Source organism: Pseudorca crassidens, chromosome 4, assembly GCF_039906515.1.
Source record: "Pseudorca crassidens isolate mPseCra1 chromosome 4, mPseCra1.hap1, whole genome shotgun sequence".
NCBI lineage: Eukaryota > Metazoa > Chordata > Mammalia > Artiodactyla > Delphinidae > Pseudorca > Pseudorca crassidens.
The window spans coordinates 147,012,139-147,031,908 of NC_090299.1; the positions used below are offsets into that span (position 1 = coordinate 147,012,139).

The 19,770-nt window shown below is 42.7% G+C and overlaps 1 protein-coding gene across 9 annotated transcripts in view; it reads right to left on the bottom strand.

Annotated features, from left to right (window-relative positions):
- The window catches only part of HERC3 (HECT and RLD domain containing E3 ubiquitin protein ligase 3), a 137,501-nt gene that overhangs the window by 77,252 nt on the left and 40,479 nt on the right, over positions 1-19,770 (bottom strand). For all 9 annotated transcript variants that reach the window (XR_010943195.1, XR_010943196.1, XM_067736980.1 and 6 more), the window contains 8 exons: positions 16,530-16,689; positions 12,477-12,553; positions 11,423-11,644; positions 10,386-10,477; positions 7,993-8,123; positions 7,264-7,424; positions 4,772-4,848; positions 1,249-1,373 (listed from right to left, as the gene is read on the bottom strand). Coding sequence is in view for 7 of the 9 variants with exons in the window: in XM_067736976.1 (XP_067593077.1) it covers positions 1,249-1,373; positions 4,772-4,848; positions 7,264-7,424; positions 7,993-8,123; positions 10,386-10,477; positions 11,423-11,644; positions 12,477-12,553; positions 16,530-16,689 (1,045 nt within the window). In the remaining 2 variants the exon portion in view is untranslated. The remainder of the gene's footprint in view (positions 1-1,248; positions 1,374-4,771; positions 4,849-7,263; positions 7,425-7,992; positions 8,124-10,385; positions 10,478-11,422; positions 11,645-12,476; positions 12,554-16,529; positions 16,690-19,770) is intronic.

Genomic DNA, 19,770 nt, shown 5'->3' on the forward strand with positions numbered 1-19,770 from the left:
TCGCCTCAACTAGAGAAAGCCCTCTCACAGAAACGAAGACCCAACACAGCAAAAATAAATTAATTAATTAATTAAAACTCTTACCCCCAACATCTTAAAAAAAAAAAAAAAAAAGAAAACTAAGAATTAGTGAAGTGTCAAGGTCCCAGCCAAGGAGGTCTCAGTCCCCCCACCCCTCCCACAGTGAGTCTCGTCCCCCAGCCCCTTCCCTGCCACCTTCCAGCCTGAGCGACCCAGCAGAACCGCCCAAAGTTAGAGGGATTCGGAGGACCGCCATGGAGGTGCTCTAGGGCATTCCCAATAATCCTCCACTCAAAAAGCTGCCACCTGGGGCTTCCCTGGTGGCGCAGTGGTTGGGAGTCCGCCTGCCGATGCGGGGAACACGGGTTCGTGCCCCGGTCCGGGAAGATCCCACATGCCGCGGAGCGGCTGGGCCCGTGAGCCATGGCCGCTGAGCCTGCGCGTCCGGAGCCTGTGCTCTGCAACGGGAGAGGCCACAACAGTGAGAGGCCCATGTACAGCAAAAAAAAAAAAGCTGCCACCTGGTGTACCCAAAGTTTAGGGCCCTGGGCATTTGCTCCACTGCGATCTCTATCATAAAGCAAGATGCTTTATACACATTTCTGGGAACCGTCACCACCTAATATTCAGCCTGATTCATTCATTCCCAAGAATTAGACTCTGCAGAAAAATGGAAATGCTGAAGAAAGCCAATAAAATGTGTAAAAATGTAAAAATAAATAAATACATAAATTCTCTTTTAAGAATGAAATAATCTTGCTGAAAGGCCTCAGTCCTTTAACTGTACTTTTTTCTCTACTGGACACCGAATTACTATCTCAACTGATCATTCTGAATGTGAAAATGCTAAATTACTCAGATTAGGTAAAATAAGCTTAGATTTGAGATGCGCTTTGCAATATGCATATGAAGAAAGTCTTGGAGTTAAACAATAACACTGAGTTTTCTTAGCAGAAAGGCCAGCTCAGGCCTTCATCGGTCAGGACTGAGATCCAAACAAGGGAGGCTGAGGAACACGTTCTGTGAGAAAACGGGGGAACAACCTATGGCATTATCCGGGTCTAAGGGTACCGAATCCTGAATAAACATGTGCCCAAAAAATGCTTCCCTGAAATGTAAAACTCCATTTATATTCACAACCTCAATCTGGAAGTAGGGAAAAAATCACTAAGCTAGGAAGTTCCCACACACTCTGATGAAACAACATGAAAACATGCAACCACATACTTGATTGTATTTGCATTGTTGTGTTCTGAGAGTTTCTGTCTCCAAACTGCTATGGTTTCATCATTGATTAAACTGGTGTAATGTGCTTGGTTCATCATCCTGAAGTCGACGGCAGGAGAAGAATTCTGAAGGATTAAATATAACAATAAAAAGGAGAAAGCATGTAACAGCATGGATCTTTCCTCATCTCCCTCTCCCCGCATATTCCCCGCTTTGTGTTGCACTTACATACAGGAGCTGGGGTGCACTGCCAGATCCTCCCACCCTTCAGAATGGAGGCGCTCACTCCCCCAGCTGCCGAGAGTGTGCACTCCTGAGGGCTCCCAGCTGTGCCGCCCTGGGCTAGAGCTTCGGTCCTTTCCCACCCAGCAGCAGGTGGGGGCATGGTACGAGGACCCAGTCCCCTTGCCTCCGGCAGGATTTAAACCTGTAAGATTCCTCTGGGAAACAGACTCTGAGCCTGAGATTTCTGTTCAGGGGCGGGGGTGGCTTTAGAACCACATTTCCTTAGGGATGGAGGAGGCAGGACTGGGCCGAAGGAGACGCTGAACTGTGGCTCAGTGTAACAGAGACCTCAGCCAGTCCCACGGGGAGCTCTGAAGTTGGGATGGCCCTTGAGCACACTCCGCAGAGAAACCAAACCAATGTGACTTCTTCAGGCTTCTTTCCCGCTCTGCTGTGACTCACCATAACATCAAGGCTTACACGTTACTAATCATTTGCCACAGCTGTTGACTAAACTCCAACAAAATGTATTATAAAAAGTCAGAGTCAGTTACAATCTGTATCGCAAACCATCCTTGAAAACTTAATGCCTCTTAATGCCTTGCTCAGAGTATAGAGCTATAAATTTATAAGAAAGGTAACAAAAAGGACATGTCAATCATGGCCTTGAAAATCCCAAATGCTGCCCGGCCCTGTACTGCACGTCCTTTCTTCAGTGAGATTAAAAAATAATAATAATATAAGCACTTCTATTTCCTAAAATGGCTCTTTTTCACCTTAGTTTCCCCCCATCCTGTTCTTGATCTAGAACTAAGAAGAAGTTGAGAGTTCTTTATGCCTCCTGCACTTGTAACTAAAAAGGAGGAAAAAAGTAATATGAAAGCATGAACCAGATGATCACTTTTTCTCCTTTGCACCTGCACATAAAAACACAAGTTTCTGAGTAAATTTTCTTGGTTATCTTCTCAGAGTTATGAGTTTAGATATCATTATAAGGGGAAAGGAGAAGGGCATGTAACAAATCAGAGATGCTCGTCATAGTTTATGATCATCTGTTCTTGATAATTATTTTACGAAAGTGACCACAGACATCTATTGAGAGAACAAAAGCCATCTTGGATTACACAGAGGAAACCTATAAGACAGAGCAGACACTTGAGAACACACAAACAAGACTGCCTCTCCACCATGGTCTTGCAACCCGCTGTCATTATGTAAATTTTAATTACTTCCCCCATTCAAAGGGGTAGCTGAACACAGACACTAGCACATACTTACAATAAAATATAAACATGGAACTATTCTGTCAGTCTTCATTGAAAGTCCAATAAACCACAGATGCCTTGGATGCAATGCAACCTCAGAATCACACAAAGACTCAAGAAAAAGCCTCGATTTTCCATACCTTCGAATTACATACAGCCCCAAAAGCAAAAATTGGTCTAGGTCGGTGTTTCCCAACTGTGGCTGCACTTTGGATCACCAGAGCTTTCAAAAATCCCGACAGCCAAGTCACACTCTAGACCAGTTAAATCAGAATCTCTAGAGACATCAGCATCTTTTTAAGACTCCTAGGTCTTAGTCAATAATTATGTAATATCTTTGTATGGTGACAGATGGTAACTAGACTTCTTGTGGCGACCATTTTGAAATTATAGAAATATCAAATCACTAGGCTGTGTACCAGGAACTAAAATAGTGTCGTACGTTAATTATACATCAAAATCAAGCAAACAAACAATACTTTTCTAAGTCATATTCTATTTTTAGTTTCTTTTTTCTTTGTTATCTTACATTTTTAATGCATACAACTCTTGCAGCTGTTTAAAATTTAACCTGGAAAATTTAATTTCTCCAACAATATGCTACTTCCACTTCCTTCTCATCAACGTTTTGTTCTCCAGTCCCAACAGTGTTAATTACAGTAAATTTAAAAGCCAAGTATGAATATCAGATACCATATTTACAAAAGAAATGAAACAAAGTTTTATGTTGAATTTCACAGGAAAATTGAAGTTGGTTAATCAAGCCAGTTTCATAGGGAAATGAATACTTCAAACTCTACTACTTGTGGACACAAAGTTATCCTGCAGAGATTCAGGGCTTTTCATATTTCGCTCTATTAGCATCTTAAAGGAACAAAGAATAGTCTCAGCTTTTCTCAAGGTTTCTCTGTGAAGCACTGAAGCTGGTCCTAAGATAGGTCTAAAGCAACAGTTCCAAATCACCCCAGATGGCTGCACTCAACAGAACTTTCTCCAGGATCCTGACCTGGAAAAGAGCTGTCAGTTTCAGCTGTCCAACCTGCAGCCTCAGACTCCACCACAACCTTTAATACCAAAGTCATAGAATGATACTGACTAGAAGGCAAGAACATCGCGTATTAAGAGTTGGCGAAGTATCAGAGAGAGGCGGAGAGTTTCCAGCAGCGACAAGGCCCCTTGTGTCCACAGACCCTCATTTTCTTTCCAACCTATTCTGATTCCTTTGTCATCACCAAGGGCCCTTCCCTGCTCCTCCAGCGAAAGATAAGGATCCATGCACTACAGACCGCTGGTCCTCCCTAAGTGCTTGTTGGATAAAAGCAAGGTGGACAGGGAAGGAGAGGGGTAGGGAGGGACAGAGGAGAGGAAGCCTGAGAGCAGGGCAGGGGGTGGAAAGCAGGAAACAAATCTGTGCTGATTTCAGACTGACATTTCTCGTCCAGAGAGGGGGGTGAATTAAAGCCCTGTCACAGATACCTGGCCCATGTTCTCCACAACCTTCAGTCCTGAAAGAATGTCATTCTTCCTGACTTACCCACCACAGTGATGCAGGAGACAACCTGAGGGAAATTTTAGCGTGGTGCTACGAGCAGATGATAAATAACAAAGGAGAGCTGAATACCGTGGCATCTCTTATACTTCGTGTAGACTCAATCACATCGAACCAACCCAGAGAGCTCTCAAACACCCAGCATTTGTGGCTACTTAACCGGGAAGCAAAGAATGGAAAGTCAAATAATCCCAAAGTAAGTATGAGCTCTCTAAGGTCTCCTTAAATCTCTTTTGGGACAAATCCAGATATAAATAAATAATGTTCAATTATAAATTAGAACTCTGTGATTAAAATACCAAGAAAATTATTGGCACCTCAAGGAAGCAAAATGGAGATGACCTCAAGGTTTAGTTGGCTTATTTTAATATAATAAAATGGATAGAAACAAAGAGTAACGTTGCTCTCATGTAATTATCTATTAAAATAAATACTGGTTCACCATTATTCCACCCCCAAAGTAATAGTCAAAAGAAAAGTTTACCTCATATTTGGAGCAAAGTACAAAAGTCTGGTCTCCTCCAGAGAAGATCTGCTTAACAATATGATATTTAAAGCGATCTGTCAAAAAAATTTTCAAGAGCATAGTTTTCAACAATTAACGATTTTCCTTGATCCCCTTTTCTAATATTCCAAAATATGCTTCAGAACGGTTTCCTATCCATTTAATTCTGTCCGAGAAGTAAGAAACCTCCTCCCCCGGCTCTCTTCCCAGGACCGTTTCTACTTCAGTTAAAACTAAACATATAAGACTGTATCTTCCACTCTAACCCTCCCTGCCTCCCTCCCACTGCCAGCTTGTCCTGACCTCGTTTCTGTTTTTCGTTCTAAGTCTGTCATGCCACTGCCCTGAAGTTTAAAAGAGTCACTACCATAAACCATAACGTCTGCTAAGAAATCATTCGGCCCCTGAGGGTGGCGGTCTGCAGCCCCTCCGGAGGACCTCCACATCCTACCCCAGCTCTGCCTCCCATCATACTGCGCCCGTGCTGACACACCCCTACCACCACCTTGCTTTTATTTCTAGCGCACCACACTACCTCGTACCTCCACGCCTCTTCCTCTGCCTCCCCCAGTGCACACCGTATTCTCCATGAATGGCGCCTCCTAGAGCATAACTGGAAAGGTGCCCCTGGAATGTGCGATTCCACGGTACTCACCACTGCCCACCCACTCACAATCCTCTACCTGGCTAACTCCAAATCATCCTTTAAGACACAGCTCAGACTTCCTCTAACCGGAATACTCCTTGATGCCTTCCTCTGTGCTCCCACATTACCATGAAGGTTCCTAAAACCACAGCATTTACATAACAAATTGAAATTTACCTACTTTGGCAAACATCCAAGCACAGACTTACGATCACATAAGTTATGCGGTAATTAAACTTCAAAAACTTTGTGGTTTCAAATTAACCTATACAACGTTTGAGTTTTTTACATTGGTGTATTTCTTAAATATATGCATTCCTAACACGCGTACCATGCCTTAGAGAAGAAGAAATTTACAAATGATTCAGAAGAGGACACCAAGCCGTTCTTTCACTTTGGGTAACATCACCTAAACAAAATCTTGTTTAGTTTACATTTTAAGTTCCACTACATTTTTAGATGCTCGTATGTTCCTTCCATAAATATTTATTCAGTGAGAAGTTTGTGCCAGGCCCTGTGCTATATGCCAGGTTTATAAAGAGGAAAAGACGCCATCCCTGTACATAAGTTTCTTATAATCCAGCAGGGAACTTATGATTGTTACTGCTAAAATAAAATTCTGATCAAGCCAGAAATGTGTCATTTTATAGCCTTCAAAATCAAAATTAATTAATTATTAAATCACACTTCTTTCTAATGACTCTCCAGCTGCATTTAAGCTTCTGGAGTTATTATTTCAAGTCACTCTTACTGAGTGACTGCCTTATTTTGATTTCTAATGAAATGGAACTATTTTGAAATGAAACAAAATTCCACTATTTTTTAAGAGAAGGAAAAAATGGCATGAAAAGAAATGTCATGTTTTGACCAAAATAGCAATCATAAAGGAAAGGTAACAGTACAAGCGTTAAGAGCACAGGCTTTAAGACACAGATATAGAGAACGAACTAGTGGTTCGTACGAACTAGTGGTTCGTTCGAACTAGGGCGGGCAATATAGGATTGGGGCAGGGGAGGTACAAACTACTGGGTATAAGATAGGCTACAAGGATGTGTTGTACAACACCGGGAATACAGCCAATATTTTGTAATACCTGTAAATGGAGTGTAATCTTTAAAAACTGCATAACATTTTTAAAAATTAAAAAAAAGAACACAGGGCTTCCCTGGTGGTGCAGTGGTTGGGAGTCCGCCTGGCGATGCAGGGGATACAGGTTCGTGACCCGGTCCGGGAAGATTCCACATGTTGCGGAGCGGCTGGGCACGCGAGCCATGGCCGCTGAGCCTGCGCGTCCAGAGCCTGTGCTCCACAACGGGAGAGGCCACAGCAGTGAGAGGCCCGCGTACCGCAAAAAAAAAAAAAAAAAAAAAAGAACACAGGCTTCAGAATGAGGCAGACCTGGTTTTAAATCCTGTTCCCCGAATCTGTATCATCTTGGGCAAGTTACTTAACCTCCTTAAGACTCAGTTTCCTCATCTCCAACATGGGGATAATGACCACTAGGTTCTTAAGGTTGTTTTCAGGGCTCAGCGTGGTTACAGAACTCGGTTAAGCGCTCAATTATCAGCAACAATAATAAAATGTATACGGCACCATCAAGGTCCTTAGGGCCGAAAGGACATGTTTGGCTTTATTCTCTAGGATCTCAACTACAGAGCCTCATGCATAGTGAGTACTCAAATACTTGCTGATTGACGTTCAAAGAAAACATCTCACATTCATTCCTTCCACAAGACCTCAAAGTAAAAAATAAATACGTGTTCTATAAACAATTGTTTTTAGCATTTAAAAGACCATTAAATTCTAATAAAAAAATCACTCTTACCAGCTCTGGCTGAAAGCTGGCCGCTATGGGCGGCCCAGCAACCTTTCACAGGAGACGGGCACTTGACATTACAAGTGTGTCCAGTTCCTAACTGACCTCTTTCTCCACAACCAAATGCATAGATGAGTCCAGAAGAAGGCACAAAGGCTAGGGTGTGTTGTCTGGGGGGAAAATAATGTAAATTAACGCATCAGCATCCCTTCTGATACGGGTTAATACACACTCTGACTTTTTACTTCCACGTGTGAGCACTGCACATCCTAGGGCTGCCCCTTGTGTTCACATGCGCCTGTTTTTTTGCAGCGCTGGCTCTTCGTAACACCATCTTTCCCTGATAATCTAGGTCATCGGGATGATGGCAAGACTTCTTGGAAAGAGCTGAAGGCCTGCTGCATCTGGGATGAGTGGGAAGAGGCGGAGGGGGGACCAGCAAAATTTCCAAGACATTCTTTGAGGCTCTCTCACTTTCCTTTCTTCACGTCTCCCACACATCGTGCTATTCTTTACCCCAGGAAGCCTACTGGCCCCAGGTGGCTCTGCTTCTCTAAAACCCTTCCTCGCCACACCCTGCTCAGATCAGACTCTCTCCAAACTTTCAGCATAGGTGTGCATGCAGTTAAGATTTCTTAAAAGGATGGTGGCTGGGTCTAACCACATTCTCCATCACTACAAAGACATGATCCATTTCTGGGTCTTAATATCTATGAGGAAGCGCTTAGGACCACTCACCTGCCACAGGCAATCTGAGTGACTTCACTGCCCATCAGCTCCAGAACTCTTCTTGGATTAACCTCATCATTCATGGAATCATGTCCAAGTTGCCCACAGGAACCAGCACCAAAGGTAAACACACCTCCACTCTAACAAGGAGCAAATACCACATGACTGCACTGTGTCTCTGAGTTTGCGTACACTCCTTTAGCCTCTGGACACAAAATTCACATCACAACGGTCTGTATAAGAATGCTACGCTCGCTTGATACTTAGCCAAATCACTTCTTTGGAATGTTGATTAAATGGAAAAATAATTTTAAAAGAACTTAAGACGACACCTTTATGGAATAAAGACAGTACTGCTCAAGGGAATGTGTACCATCTGTAAATTCTGAAAGTTGTTTAAAAGTACAATGATGTGTTAATAAGAAGGAAAACAAAAAAAGAAGAAAAAGGTGAAATGAGACGATTTTGCACAATCATTTATATGTAGAAAATTAAATGCTCCACAGATTCCTTGGAAAGTAAGATCTTTTTAGCAGCTGTACTTGAACAAATGCTAAGGCATTTTATTAAAGTGAATCTATAATAGTATTTGTTCGACATGAAAATACCTTTTCATTCTCTCTAGATGTAACTGTTTTAGAAGCAAAAGGAATAGGTAGATAATTTTAAAACATTAATTACATTGTTCTTTTTTACATATATTTAAATGGCTTGTTTTAAAAGAACACAGAAGATTGCTATATATATTTGAAAGTTATATATACATTGAACTGTTCTTTAACACCAAAAATATATATATATTTTTTTTATTGGAGTATAGTTGCTTTACAATATTGTTTGTTTATACTATACAGCAAAGTCAATCAGCTATACGTATATATATCACCTCTTTTTTGGATTTCCTTCTCATTTAGGTCACCACAGAGCACTGGGTAGAGTTCCCTGTGCTACACAGTAGGTTCTCATTAGTTATCTATTTTACACATAGTATCAATAGTGCGTATTTGTCAATCCCAATCTCCCAATTCATCCCACCCCCGTCTTCCCCCTTGGTATCCATACGTTTGTTCTTTATGTCTGTGTCTCTATTTCTGCTTTGAAAACACCAAAATATTAACAGTGATTCTTTTTGAGTTAGAATCCTTCTTTATTTAAGAAGGATTAATCCTTCTTAATCCTTCTTTATTTATGAACAGGAACTACTTCCATAATAGAAAAAAATCACTTTAAGAACAAATTTATGCCAAAGAAATGCCAAAAGGGTCAGGCCAGCTTAGCATTTTCTCTCTCACAGTGGCATTCTAGAATCTTTTCTGAAAGGGCGTATTTTTCCCTGATATCAGTCTCAGGAGGTTGAAGGACATACCCTAAACACCACTAGCTTCCCTTAATAATAACTGATTTGAATGTATTATCCTCATATTTTTATTTTTTAAATTTATTTATTTATTTATTTTTGGCTGTGTTGAATCTTCGTCGTGGTGCACAGGCTTCTCATTGCGGTGGCTTCTCTTGTTGCAGAGCACGGGCTCTAGGCGCGCAGGGCTTCAGTAGTTGTGGCGCACGGTCTTAGTGGCATGTGGGATCTTCCCAGACCAGGGCTTGAACCCGTGTCCCCTGCATTGGCAGGCGGAGTCTTAACCACTGAGCCACCAAGGAAGTCCCTCATATTTTTAGAAATTCTTAAATCTCACTGTGGCTCAACTTGAAGAAAAAGATACTTTTGTGTTGGACTTGCCTGGTGGCACAGTGGTTAAGAATCCGCCAGCCAGGGCAGGGAACACGGGTTCGAGCCCTGGTCCGGGAAGATCCCACAAGCTGCGGAGCAACTCAGCCCACGCGCCACAACTACGGAGCCTGTGCGCCTAGAGCCCGTGCTCCGCAACAAAGAGTAGCCACCGCAATGAGAAGCCCTCACGCCACAACGAAGAGTAGCCCCCGCTCACTGCAACTAAAAGAAAGCCTGCGTGCAGCAACAAAGACCCAACACAGCCAAAAATAAAACAAATAAATAAATTTATTTTTTTAAAAAAAATACTTTTGTGCTACTTTAATAAAGGTCTTCAGGGAACTATGGCTGAATTAATGTCTAACTCCTGTTACTGGGGAGCATTTCATAGGGATACTGGTCATATGCATTTAGCCTGGGAGCAGGTGTCAACTGGAATGGGGCAAGGGTCCGTTTTCTTGAGCGCCTGGAGGCTGACCACCACTGGAGGGAGGGAAGAGTGAGAATGCAGATGGTTGCTGAGAAGGGAGACAGCACTGGACTATTTTTAGACACCGTTAACTGCTCTCTCTAAAAGGCCCTATCCAACCAACCAAACCGTGATAAATAGGCATTCACGTCATACCCAGCACCAAGCGCCACGGAACAAACTGGAATACTCCAAGCCCCTTACTTTAGTGAGCACTGCTGTGTGCTCTTCTCCGCAGCTGATATAGACGACTTTCTGTGTTCGTAGGAGCTTCACGTGGCAAGGAGACTCTCGATCTAGAATGAGAGAAATAGCAGTGTCCCTACCATTTGCCTCTGAGACGTACACAGCTGTCTTAGCCTGAATTTTGGGTCCCCCTGGACTCCTGACTCTCATGTTCCGCTTCCTGCCTGAACCTCCACTTGCACGTCTAACAGACGCCTCATTTTTACCGTATTTAGAACTTAACTCATGGGTTCCCTACACTCCCCAGTTCTTCCCACCGCTCCGCCCCACTCCCCATACATAGCTTTCCTCATTTCATAAATGCGACTTCACCCTTCCAGCTTTTCCCCTTTCTTTCAAACTACACATCCAACAATGAGCAAAACCAACTGGCCCACCTTCAAAATATATTCAAGTCCATCTTTATTCCCACTACTTCCAAACTGGTCTTCCAGCTTCCCCCGTGGACCCACGCTAGGCAAAGTTAAACTGGATCACTCTTCTCAACACCTCGGTGTCTTCCCTGATTTCACTGACAGAAGCCAAACTCCTTAGCCTGCCCTTCAGGCCTTACATAATGGGGCCCCGCTAGCTCTCTGAGCTCCCGTCTTCCGGTCACCCCAGCCCTGAGCACACCACAGATCCTCCTGCACCAGAGCTTCTGCACACCCTGTTCCCTCTGACTGGAACAGTCTCCACCCAGCGTATCTACACGTCTCCTCTCCGACTTGACTTCCTACAGGGCTCTGCTCAAACATCTCATCCTAGAGGCCCTCCTTGTCCACCCTATATGAAATAGGAACCTTTCCTCTCAAAGTCTGTGACGTACTGTAGACTTACTGGTGTGCGGTTTGCGTCTGCCCACTAGCAGGCAATCTCTGCTGAGCCAAGGGTATTCTCTGTGTTGGTCCCTGCTATACCCTTAGTGCCTGACACGGGGCCAGCACATACAAGCTCCTCAGGAAGCACGTACTAAACAAATGAGGTTAAGAGGGCCACGTGAAGACGTCACCTACCTTTCTCATCACTGAGCCCGAGCTGCCCCGCGTTATTCATCCCCCAGCTGAATACGGCTCCCGAGAGAGACAGGGCAAAGCTGTGGGCCCCTCCTGCAGTCACCTGTGCCAGCGGGATCCCCTCCAGGGACCTCACCCTCTGCGGGCTGGCTTGGGAGGGGAACTCCTTCCCCAGACCCAGCTGCCCATGGCTGTTCTTCCCCCACGTGAAGAACTGGCCATCTGAAATAAGAAGAGGATAACTGATATTACCAGAAATGATACAAGTGCCACCCATAAAAATAATCTTGTTAGAACACCAGGGTTGCCCGGTAGGCTCATCTGTTAGTGCCCTCCGGCCGCAACACACACACACCCAAGAGCAAGGGAGCAGACACACTTCAGGCTGCAACCAAAACTCCCACCTGTCATGACAACAGAGATACACTGAGCCTTATCGCCCTTCCAAGGCTATTACCACTTATGCAAAGAAAAAAGTAAATGTGTGAGTCAATTCAGTTTTGAATAGGCGATTACCAGGCTTTGATCCACTAAGCAAGGTAAACGAGTTCTGACCACACCAGGACCGTGAGAGACCCAGGACTTCACGGGGGCCAGTTAGGACCCGGACGGCAGCACAGAGAATCAAGCAGGACCTGTTAGTGCCGACTTCCCCTCAAATGTATCCTAACAAAATACAGCATTATTTGCTGGCTTAGGTTTTTCTAACTCCATCTTCTTCGTTTATGTGGGAGCTTCGTGATGGACTATAACGCCATAGTGAGCTCTAGCTAAGAAAAACCAATCTTCTGCTCAAGAACACGACTGACGTACTGTTTCCTCTTCACCTTCCCCCGAGAGACAGTTGGAGCAGCAATGATGACCACCTCCTTCATCATCCAAACCCCGAGAAAAGTATGAGCGACACAAAGGCTGTCTGAGAATTGCTGCTGTCCAACAGGAATGCACAGACCCTGACTAGTTAGTTAAAGGTATCCAGTTAGATAACATCACACAAAAATGCAAAGAGAAATGGTTCTCAAATTAACAGAACATTAGCAGAGATGTACGTTACCAGCTGCAAGAGCCAAGCAGTGCCAGTTGCCACAGGAAACTTGCAATATTGTCTGCTGGTTCAGCTTCTGTATTAACCTAAAACAGAAAAGACTCTCCTCTTAAGAAGGGCATTCACGAACAATGACTGGAAATATTCCCAGCTAAACAAAACAGCTGTAATAAGTAACATCTTTCACAAAAGACTTCTTAAAATCAAACATATAATCTTACATGATATAATTCTATTAAGTCTTTCACTAACCTCCTCCCTCTTAAGTAGCTACTGTTTAAAAAAAAAAAAAAAAAAATCTGCACCTAAACCCATTACCATAGCCCTCTGTTAATTCCCACCTTGTCCTCTCCAATTCAGGGACGAAAGGACTAAACTACAGAAGAAAGATCCCTAAGAACACGGCTAGTATCTAAATGGCTTTCAAATGAGGGCAATGCCATGATTCAGCGATCCCACTTCTGGGTATACATCCAAAAGGACTGAAAGCCGGGATACCAAAGAGATATTTGTATACCCACATTGATAGCAGCATTATTCAAAATGGCCAAAAGGTGGCAGCAACCCAAGTGTCCATCAACAGATGACCAGAAAAACAAATGAGGTATATACATTTGGAATATGTATACAACAGAATATTCATCAGCCTTTAAGAACAAAAACTCTGACACATGCTACAACATGGATGAAACTTGGACATTATGCTAACTGAAATAAGCCAGTAACAAAAAGACAAATACTCCATAATTCCACTTACGTGAGCTATCTAGACTAGTCAAATTCATACAAATCAAAGTCTAACAGTGCCTGCCAGTGGCTGGGAGAGGAGAAATGGGGAGTTGTCATTTAATGAGTACAGAGTTAAATTTCTGCAAGAGAAAAAAGTTCTGGAGATTGGTCACACAGCAACGTGAATATACTTAACACTACTGAACTGTACACTCTAAAATGGATAAGATGGTAAATTTTATGTTATGTGTATTTTACCATAATTTAAAAAAATTAAGAAGGGCAATGCCTCCAAAACTCTGATTCCCTAGGATGATAAAGAGGAAGATCACATGATAACTTTTTTTAAGGGTACGCGGGCCTCTCACTGCTGTGGCCTCTCCCGTTGCGGAGCACAGGCTCTGGACGCGCAGGCTCAGCGGCCATGGCTCACGGGCCCAGCCGCTCCGCGGCATGTGGGATCTTCCCGGACCGGGGCACGAACCCGTGTCCCCTGCATCGGCAGGCGGACTCTCAACCACTGCGCCACCAGGGAAGCCCCATATGATAACTTTTAAATCCCACTGCTCTGCTTGCTCGTGTCAAAGACAGAGATAAGAACAGTACCCATTCACAGGGTTGTGGTGAGAATTAAAAGAAAAAATTCATGCTTGGCACTGCCCAACAGAGGTGGACAGCCTGAGAATATCTGCTGCTTCCTATTTTAGTAATTCACAAGTTGCCGTCTTCCTCTTCATTAAGTGTATGCCGTGGGAACAAAGGAGTCAGATGGGCACACTTTCGGGAAGGGGCATTTTAGAAGACAGACATCCAATAGGCGAGGAGGGGGTGATTTAGAGTGATAGGTAGATGTTGCTTTTGTTAATGGTTTATTTTCTCGGATCTAAAAAAATTTATAAAATAGAGTTCACATATGCATTTAGTACCAAACAGAACCCAACTATTTTTTATTGTAGATTGACATGCAGTTGTAAGAAATAATACATAGATCCCTTGTACACTTTGTCTAGTTTCCCCCAGTGATGACATTTTGCAAAACTACAGTATAGTATCATAACAAAGATACTGACATTAATATAACCTACCAATCTCATTTATGTCTGGGTTGGCCAAAAAGTTCATTCAGGTTTTCCCATAGGATGTTACAGGAAAACCCAAACGAACTTTTTGGCCAGGCCAATATTTCCCGTTTTATTTGTACTCATTTCTGAGTTTGTAGTATTTGTGTCACCTGTGTAGGCTCAGGTATCCAGCACCATACTCAACGGTTCCAACACCACAAGGATTCCTTTTGTTGTACTTTTATAACCACTCCTCCCCTCCCCCATTCGTAACCCCTGGCAACCACTAATCTACCCTCCATTTCCACAATTTTGTCATTTTGAGAATGTTATATAAATGGAACCATACAGTAGGTAGCCTTTTGGGATTGGCTTCTTTTTCACTCAGAATAATTCCCTGGACATTTGTCCAAATTGCTGCATGTATCAATAGCTTGTAGAAGCCCACTATTTTTTTAAATTGGAAAATGTAATATTGCCTTGGGTCCCAGTGTCTCAGAACCTTATGCGGCAACAGCCCTTTTTCCTGGCCAGCTTCCACTCAAATTCCCCACACTCCTCCCTTTATGGGTCACCATTACCCTCAATACCACCTCCACAATCACAGTTACAGAGAGGAAGCAGGTCAAAAGGACAAGACAAACAATAAGAAGTTATACCCTCGAGGTGGAGAAAGCGGGATACACATGCACAAGCTATACTGTGTGTTACCTACTCGTCTTACTGCATCCTCCCAATAACTTCGTAAAGGTACACAATACTACGTAACTCCATTCTTAAGTTAGGAAATCAAGGCCTAGGTAAGTTCAACAATTTGCCCAAGGTCATTCACCTAATAAGTAATAGAGCCAGTACTGGAATCTGAGTCCATGTGACCTCGAATCTATGTTACTTTCCACAATACTAAGTATGAATTAATGAATTTAATTAAGTTATAATATGAAATTATACACAAACTAAACCCTCAGAAGTCATCCATAATTTAGACATGACTAATAAAAATAATAACAAACTGCTACTCTAACACAGATTACTCCATTTTTAGAAATGAAATGCCACTAAACAGCTTTTCTTGAGTCTTTGGACCTCAACGCATGAAATACTTTTGTCATTAATGTTATAAATCTTTTCCTTAATATTACAATTTCGTAAAATATAACATCCCCCTTTTTTAAATTTCTACTCTCCCTCTTCCCCCCAAATTAATTTTTGGAAGTAATGAACCCAAGACATTACCTGTTCTAAATCAGGAAATGGAATCAAATCATTCTTACCTCCCTGTTCCTCTTTCCCCTAAAATAGCTTTTGATTAAAGAGACAAAAATCTAAGGGGAAAAAAGGAAGAGGAAGAAGAAGGTACTGTCCTTTAAAAGGGACAATAATTGGGCAGGGGAGGAGAAGCACTTAATAAACACACTTGTACTGAGCAATGCGTGTGCTGGAGCACCCTTAGCAATGAGATGCTAAAATAAATGATCCAGGTCTCCTGGCATCAAGGGCTCCCAGCTCTGTACGAAAAATAGTTATCAAATGAAAAATTGCAAAGAATGTGACAAGTACTGCAATACAAGGAATGTTGTACACTTGCAGTATAAAGGAGCAGGAATTAAATGAAGGAAATAAACCAGTGGTCTCTTTGCTCATTAAGAACCCTCAACAAACAGAGATGCCCCCTCTCCAAAACATCCACCTGAAAGTAACTTCAATATTTTAGACATTTACTTAGTGGTGAAGCAGCTGTTACATATTTAGCCAAATCATCTAAGATTCAGAATTAAGTAAATACTTAAGGGACTAAAAACCACTGTATTAGTACTTTTGTGTTAAACAACTTATGTATATTTGGTATTTTAGCTATTGGTAATGCTTAAGGTAATTTGGCCTGTTATTAGAGTATCAGGTCAGCCTTGTGATTCTATTTTAAAGTGACTCATTGAATAACTGTCTCAGGTTTGCAATTTTAAGTTAAAGGTTTGTAAGTCCAGCAATATGAAAAGGTGTTTTTTTATTCGAACATTGTTGAGTTCCAAACACTCTGCCAGCAACTAGGCTACTGGAATAAATAAAGTACAGTTCCTGAACGACTCACCTTTTTTAACTGGAGACAGACACTTCTATAAAGAATGACAATTTTTGTGACAAGTGTTATAACAGTATAAGGCATGACAGTGACACAAAGGAAACAGCAATCAAAAGAAGACAGCAGAACCCAAACCAAGGAATCTAACAAAGAAACTAGCAGGAAATAATAGTTACAGCAACTGAGTCTTACCTGGGTACTGCCACAGAGTCCTCGGTAGTCATGAGTCCTAGTTGACCATCGCTCCCTGCGCCCCAAGAAAACAGCTGGCCCCGGTCACTGAGGGCCAGACTGTGGGACTCACCACACGCCACGTGGACAATATGCTGATCTGCCAGAGCTCCAATTTGCTCTGAGGGGAAAAAAAAAAAACCAAAGGAGGAAAATGTAAAGCCCAGAAACAGGAATTACACAGAGTTAGCTTCCTAGGCAGTTATGTTTTTCAGAGAGAACCACTACATCTGTATATTTATAAAGATTTTATATGTTTCTAAAAGGTATCCATTGAAACCCAGATATACTGGCTAGCGCACATGCCTGGAGCAACACACACACCAGATGTTACCCCCTGTGCCTGCTGCTTCTCCCCAGAAGATGCCTGAAGGCTTACTATTCGGACATGTGGAACCAGCGAGGCCCCAATGTGAGTGGGAGTGAGGCATGTTCCTAAAAGCAGTGGGATTGAGTGAAATTTTGCCTGGGAACAACGAGACCTCCCCCATCCAGAAAAACACCTTTCTCCCCTTAGTTCCAGAACACAATCTCTCTATATATACCTATCCAGCCAGAAGATAGAAGGATTTCTCTGAGAAAACTGGCCCAAAAGAAAAGACCCATAGCTACTGACGTTTGTGGGTCCCCCAATGAAATGTCCAGCTTCCTGCTAGTTAACGAGACTTGCCCACACACAGCTCCACTCACGTTTCAGTACCTCACTCTTAATATGAAAGACTGGCCAAGGGTCAACAAATACATGAGGAAATTTTAACATAAAAGTTAAAGAGCAAAGGTAACAGAAGAAAATGAACTCTGAAGAAAAATAGGTCATGCAGGGAACAGAAAAAAAAATTAAGTCATTAGAAAAATAAAAGAAGACAAGAAACATTCCAACATTCAAAAAATAAAGTTATCTTGGAAAATGGAAACGTGGCAGCATAAATTTAAAGGAAAAACCTTCAAAAGCAGGATGGGAAGTAAGAACTGAAATTTTCTAAGAAACAGAAAAGGCAAGAAAAGAAAGAAATGAGGGGATTATTCCAAGAGGCCCAACAACGGAAAAATAAGAACTTTAAAAAGAGAATGGAGGGCTTCTCTGGTGGCGCAGTGGTTAAGAATCCACCTGCCAACGCAGGTGAAATGGGTTCGAGCGCTGGTCCGGGAAGATCCCACATGCTACAGAGCAACTAAGCCCGTGCGCCACAACTACTGAGCCTGCACTCTAGAGCCCGCGAGCCACAACTACTGAGCCCGTGCACCTAGAGCCCGTGCTCTGCAACAAGAGAAGCCACTGCAATGAGAAGCCCGCGTACCGCAAGAGTAGCCCCCGCTCGCCGCAACTAGAGAAAGCCTGTGCGCAGCAATGAAGACCCAACGCAGCCGAAAATAAATAAATTAAATAAATTTAAAAAAAGAGAGAGAGTGGAAAAAACACAAAGTAGAAAATTTCAGAGAAGAAAGACATGAAGATTGCTCATAACTGAAGGACATGAGTTTCACAGTGAAAGGACCTATTAAAACTTCAGAATAAAGACTGATAAAAACCTACTTTACAGCTCTTCAGCTTGAAATTTCAGAACACCGAAAAAAGATTCTAAAAGTTTCTAGAAAGGAAAACAGTTTATATACAATAGAACAGGGATCAAAATGGCATCGTATTTCTCAGAAGCAATACTGAAAACTAGAAAGACAATAAAGCAATGCCTTCAATTCTGAAGGAAAATGACTTCCAACCGAGAATTCCATATCTAGTCAACCATGAATCAAATGAGAGGAAAGGGGAAAAGAATAATTTTCAGGGATGTAAGGCTCTCAAAATATTTTATCTCCCATGCTGCCTTTCTCAGTTAGTTACCTAACATCATGGCTCCAAAACAAAGGAAGATTCAGGTTCCAGGAAACAGGAATGTTACATATTAAAAGGTGAAGAATATTCCAAGACAGCTACGTAGCAGCCTATGAAGCAAAGTTGGAGGGATGTCTCCGAAGTGAAAAATGGCATACAATCTGATGAGTTTATACTATTATGAGTTTTAAACCTCTGTCAGAGAATAGAGATTACTACACAAATGAAAAAAATGAAATAACTCCAGGAAACACAATGTTTTACAGGAAATAAGAGCGATCATGGTACATAAAGTCATAATAACCAAATAAATATAATTTACATAGTTAAAAACTTAATTGACTTAAAAAATCAACTATTTAGGAAAAGATAAGCGTCTAGGGGTGAGAAAGAGGAAAGGGTGGTTGGAGAATATAAAAGCATGTTAATCTTCCCCAGTGGGAAGCCTCTAGGTTATGTCCAACATTGAAAAAAAATCAAGAAATAGCATTATAAGCATGTCATTTAGAAATATAAAGGTAAATACAAAAACAAAAAGAGCTTCAAGGATTGAAAGTGATGGCCTCTACAAGTGAGACAAGGATGGGGACAGGAGAGGTAGGGAGTTGCTATTGGACCTGAACAGAGTTGGTATAAATGTTACTTTAAAAAAAAAAATTTTTAAGCAGCGGAAAACATGTTCACGTCAGAGAAATCTCCTGAACGACCTGTAACTCCCGCCGTTCCTTTGCGTGTCTCCTTTACCCTCTACTCACCATTAGGCCCTAACTCCCAGCTTAGCCTTGCCCCACACACTAAGAACAGTCCTGTCTTTACTTTGGAAAAACTGAGAAACTCTTACCAAAATAGCTCAGGTGAATCAGATTCTTACCCCCCTAACCAAATCTCAAGTGTACCATAGTTTTAGGACTTGGGCAGCTTTTATGTTCTCCTGGGCCTGAGCGCCTGGCCTGATACCTCGGCTAGGACTGACACCTGCCCCCCAATTCCTGACCTATGTCCACCATTAGCCTTTCCTGCCTGGAAGTGAGTGCACCACCTCACATGACACTAATAAGTTTCTCGCCGGTCTGACAGGACACTCTCTGGTCTGCCACCGATTTCCTTACCTCGGTATCTGTCAATAGCATCCCTCTTGATCTTTTTTTACCATGGCTGAGCAGTGTCAAAAGGCCACGTCTAGGGCTTCCCCGGTGGCACAGTGGTTGAGAGTCTGCCTGCCGATGCAGGGGACACGGGTTCGTGCCCCGGTCCGGGAAGATCCCACATGCCGTGGAGCGGCTGGGCCCGTGAGCCATGGCCGCTAAGCCTGCGCATCCGGAGCCTGTGCTCCGCAACGGGAGAGGCCACAACAATGAGAGGCCCGCGTAC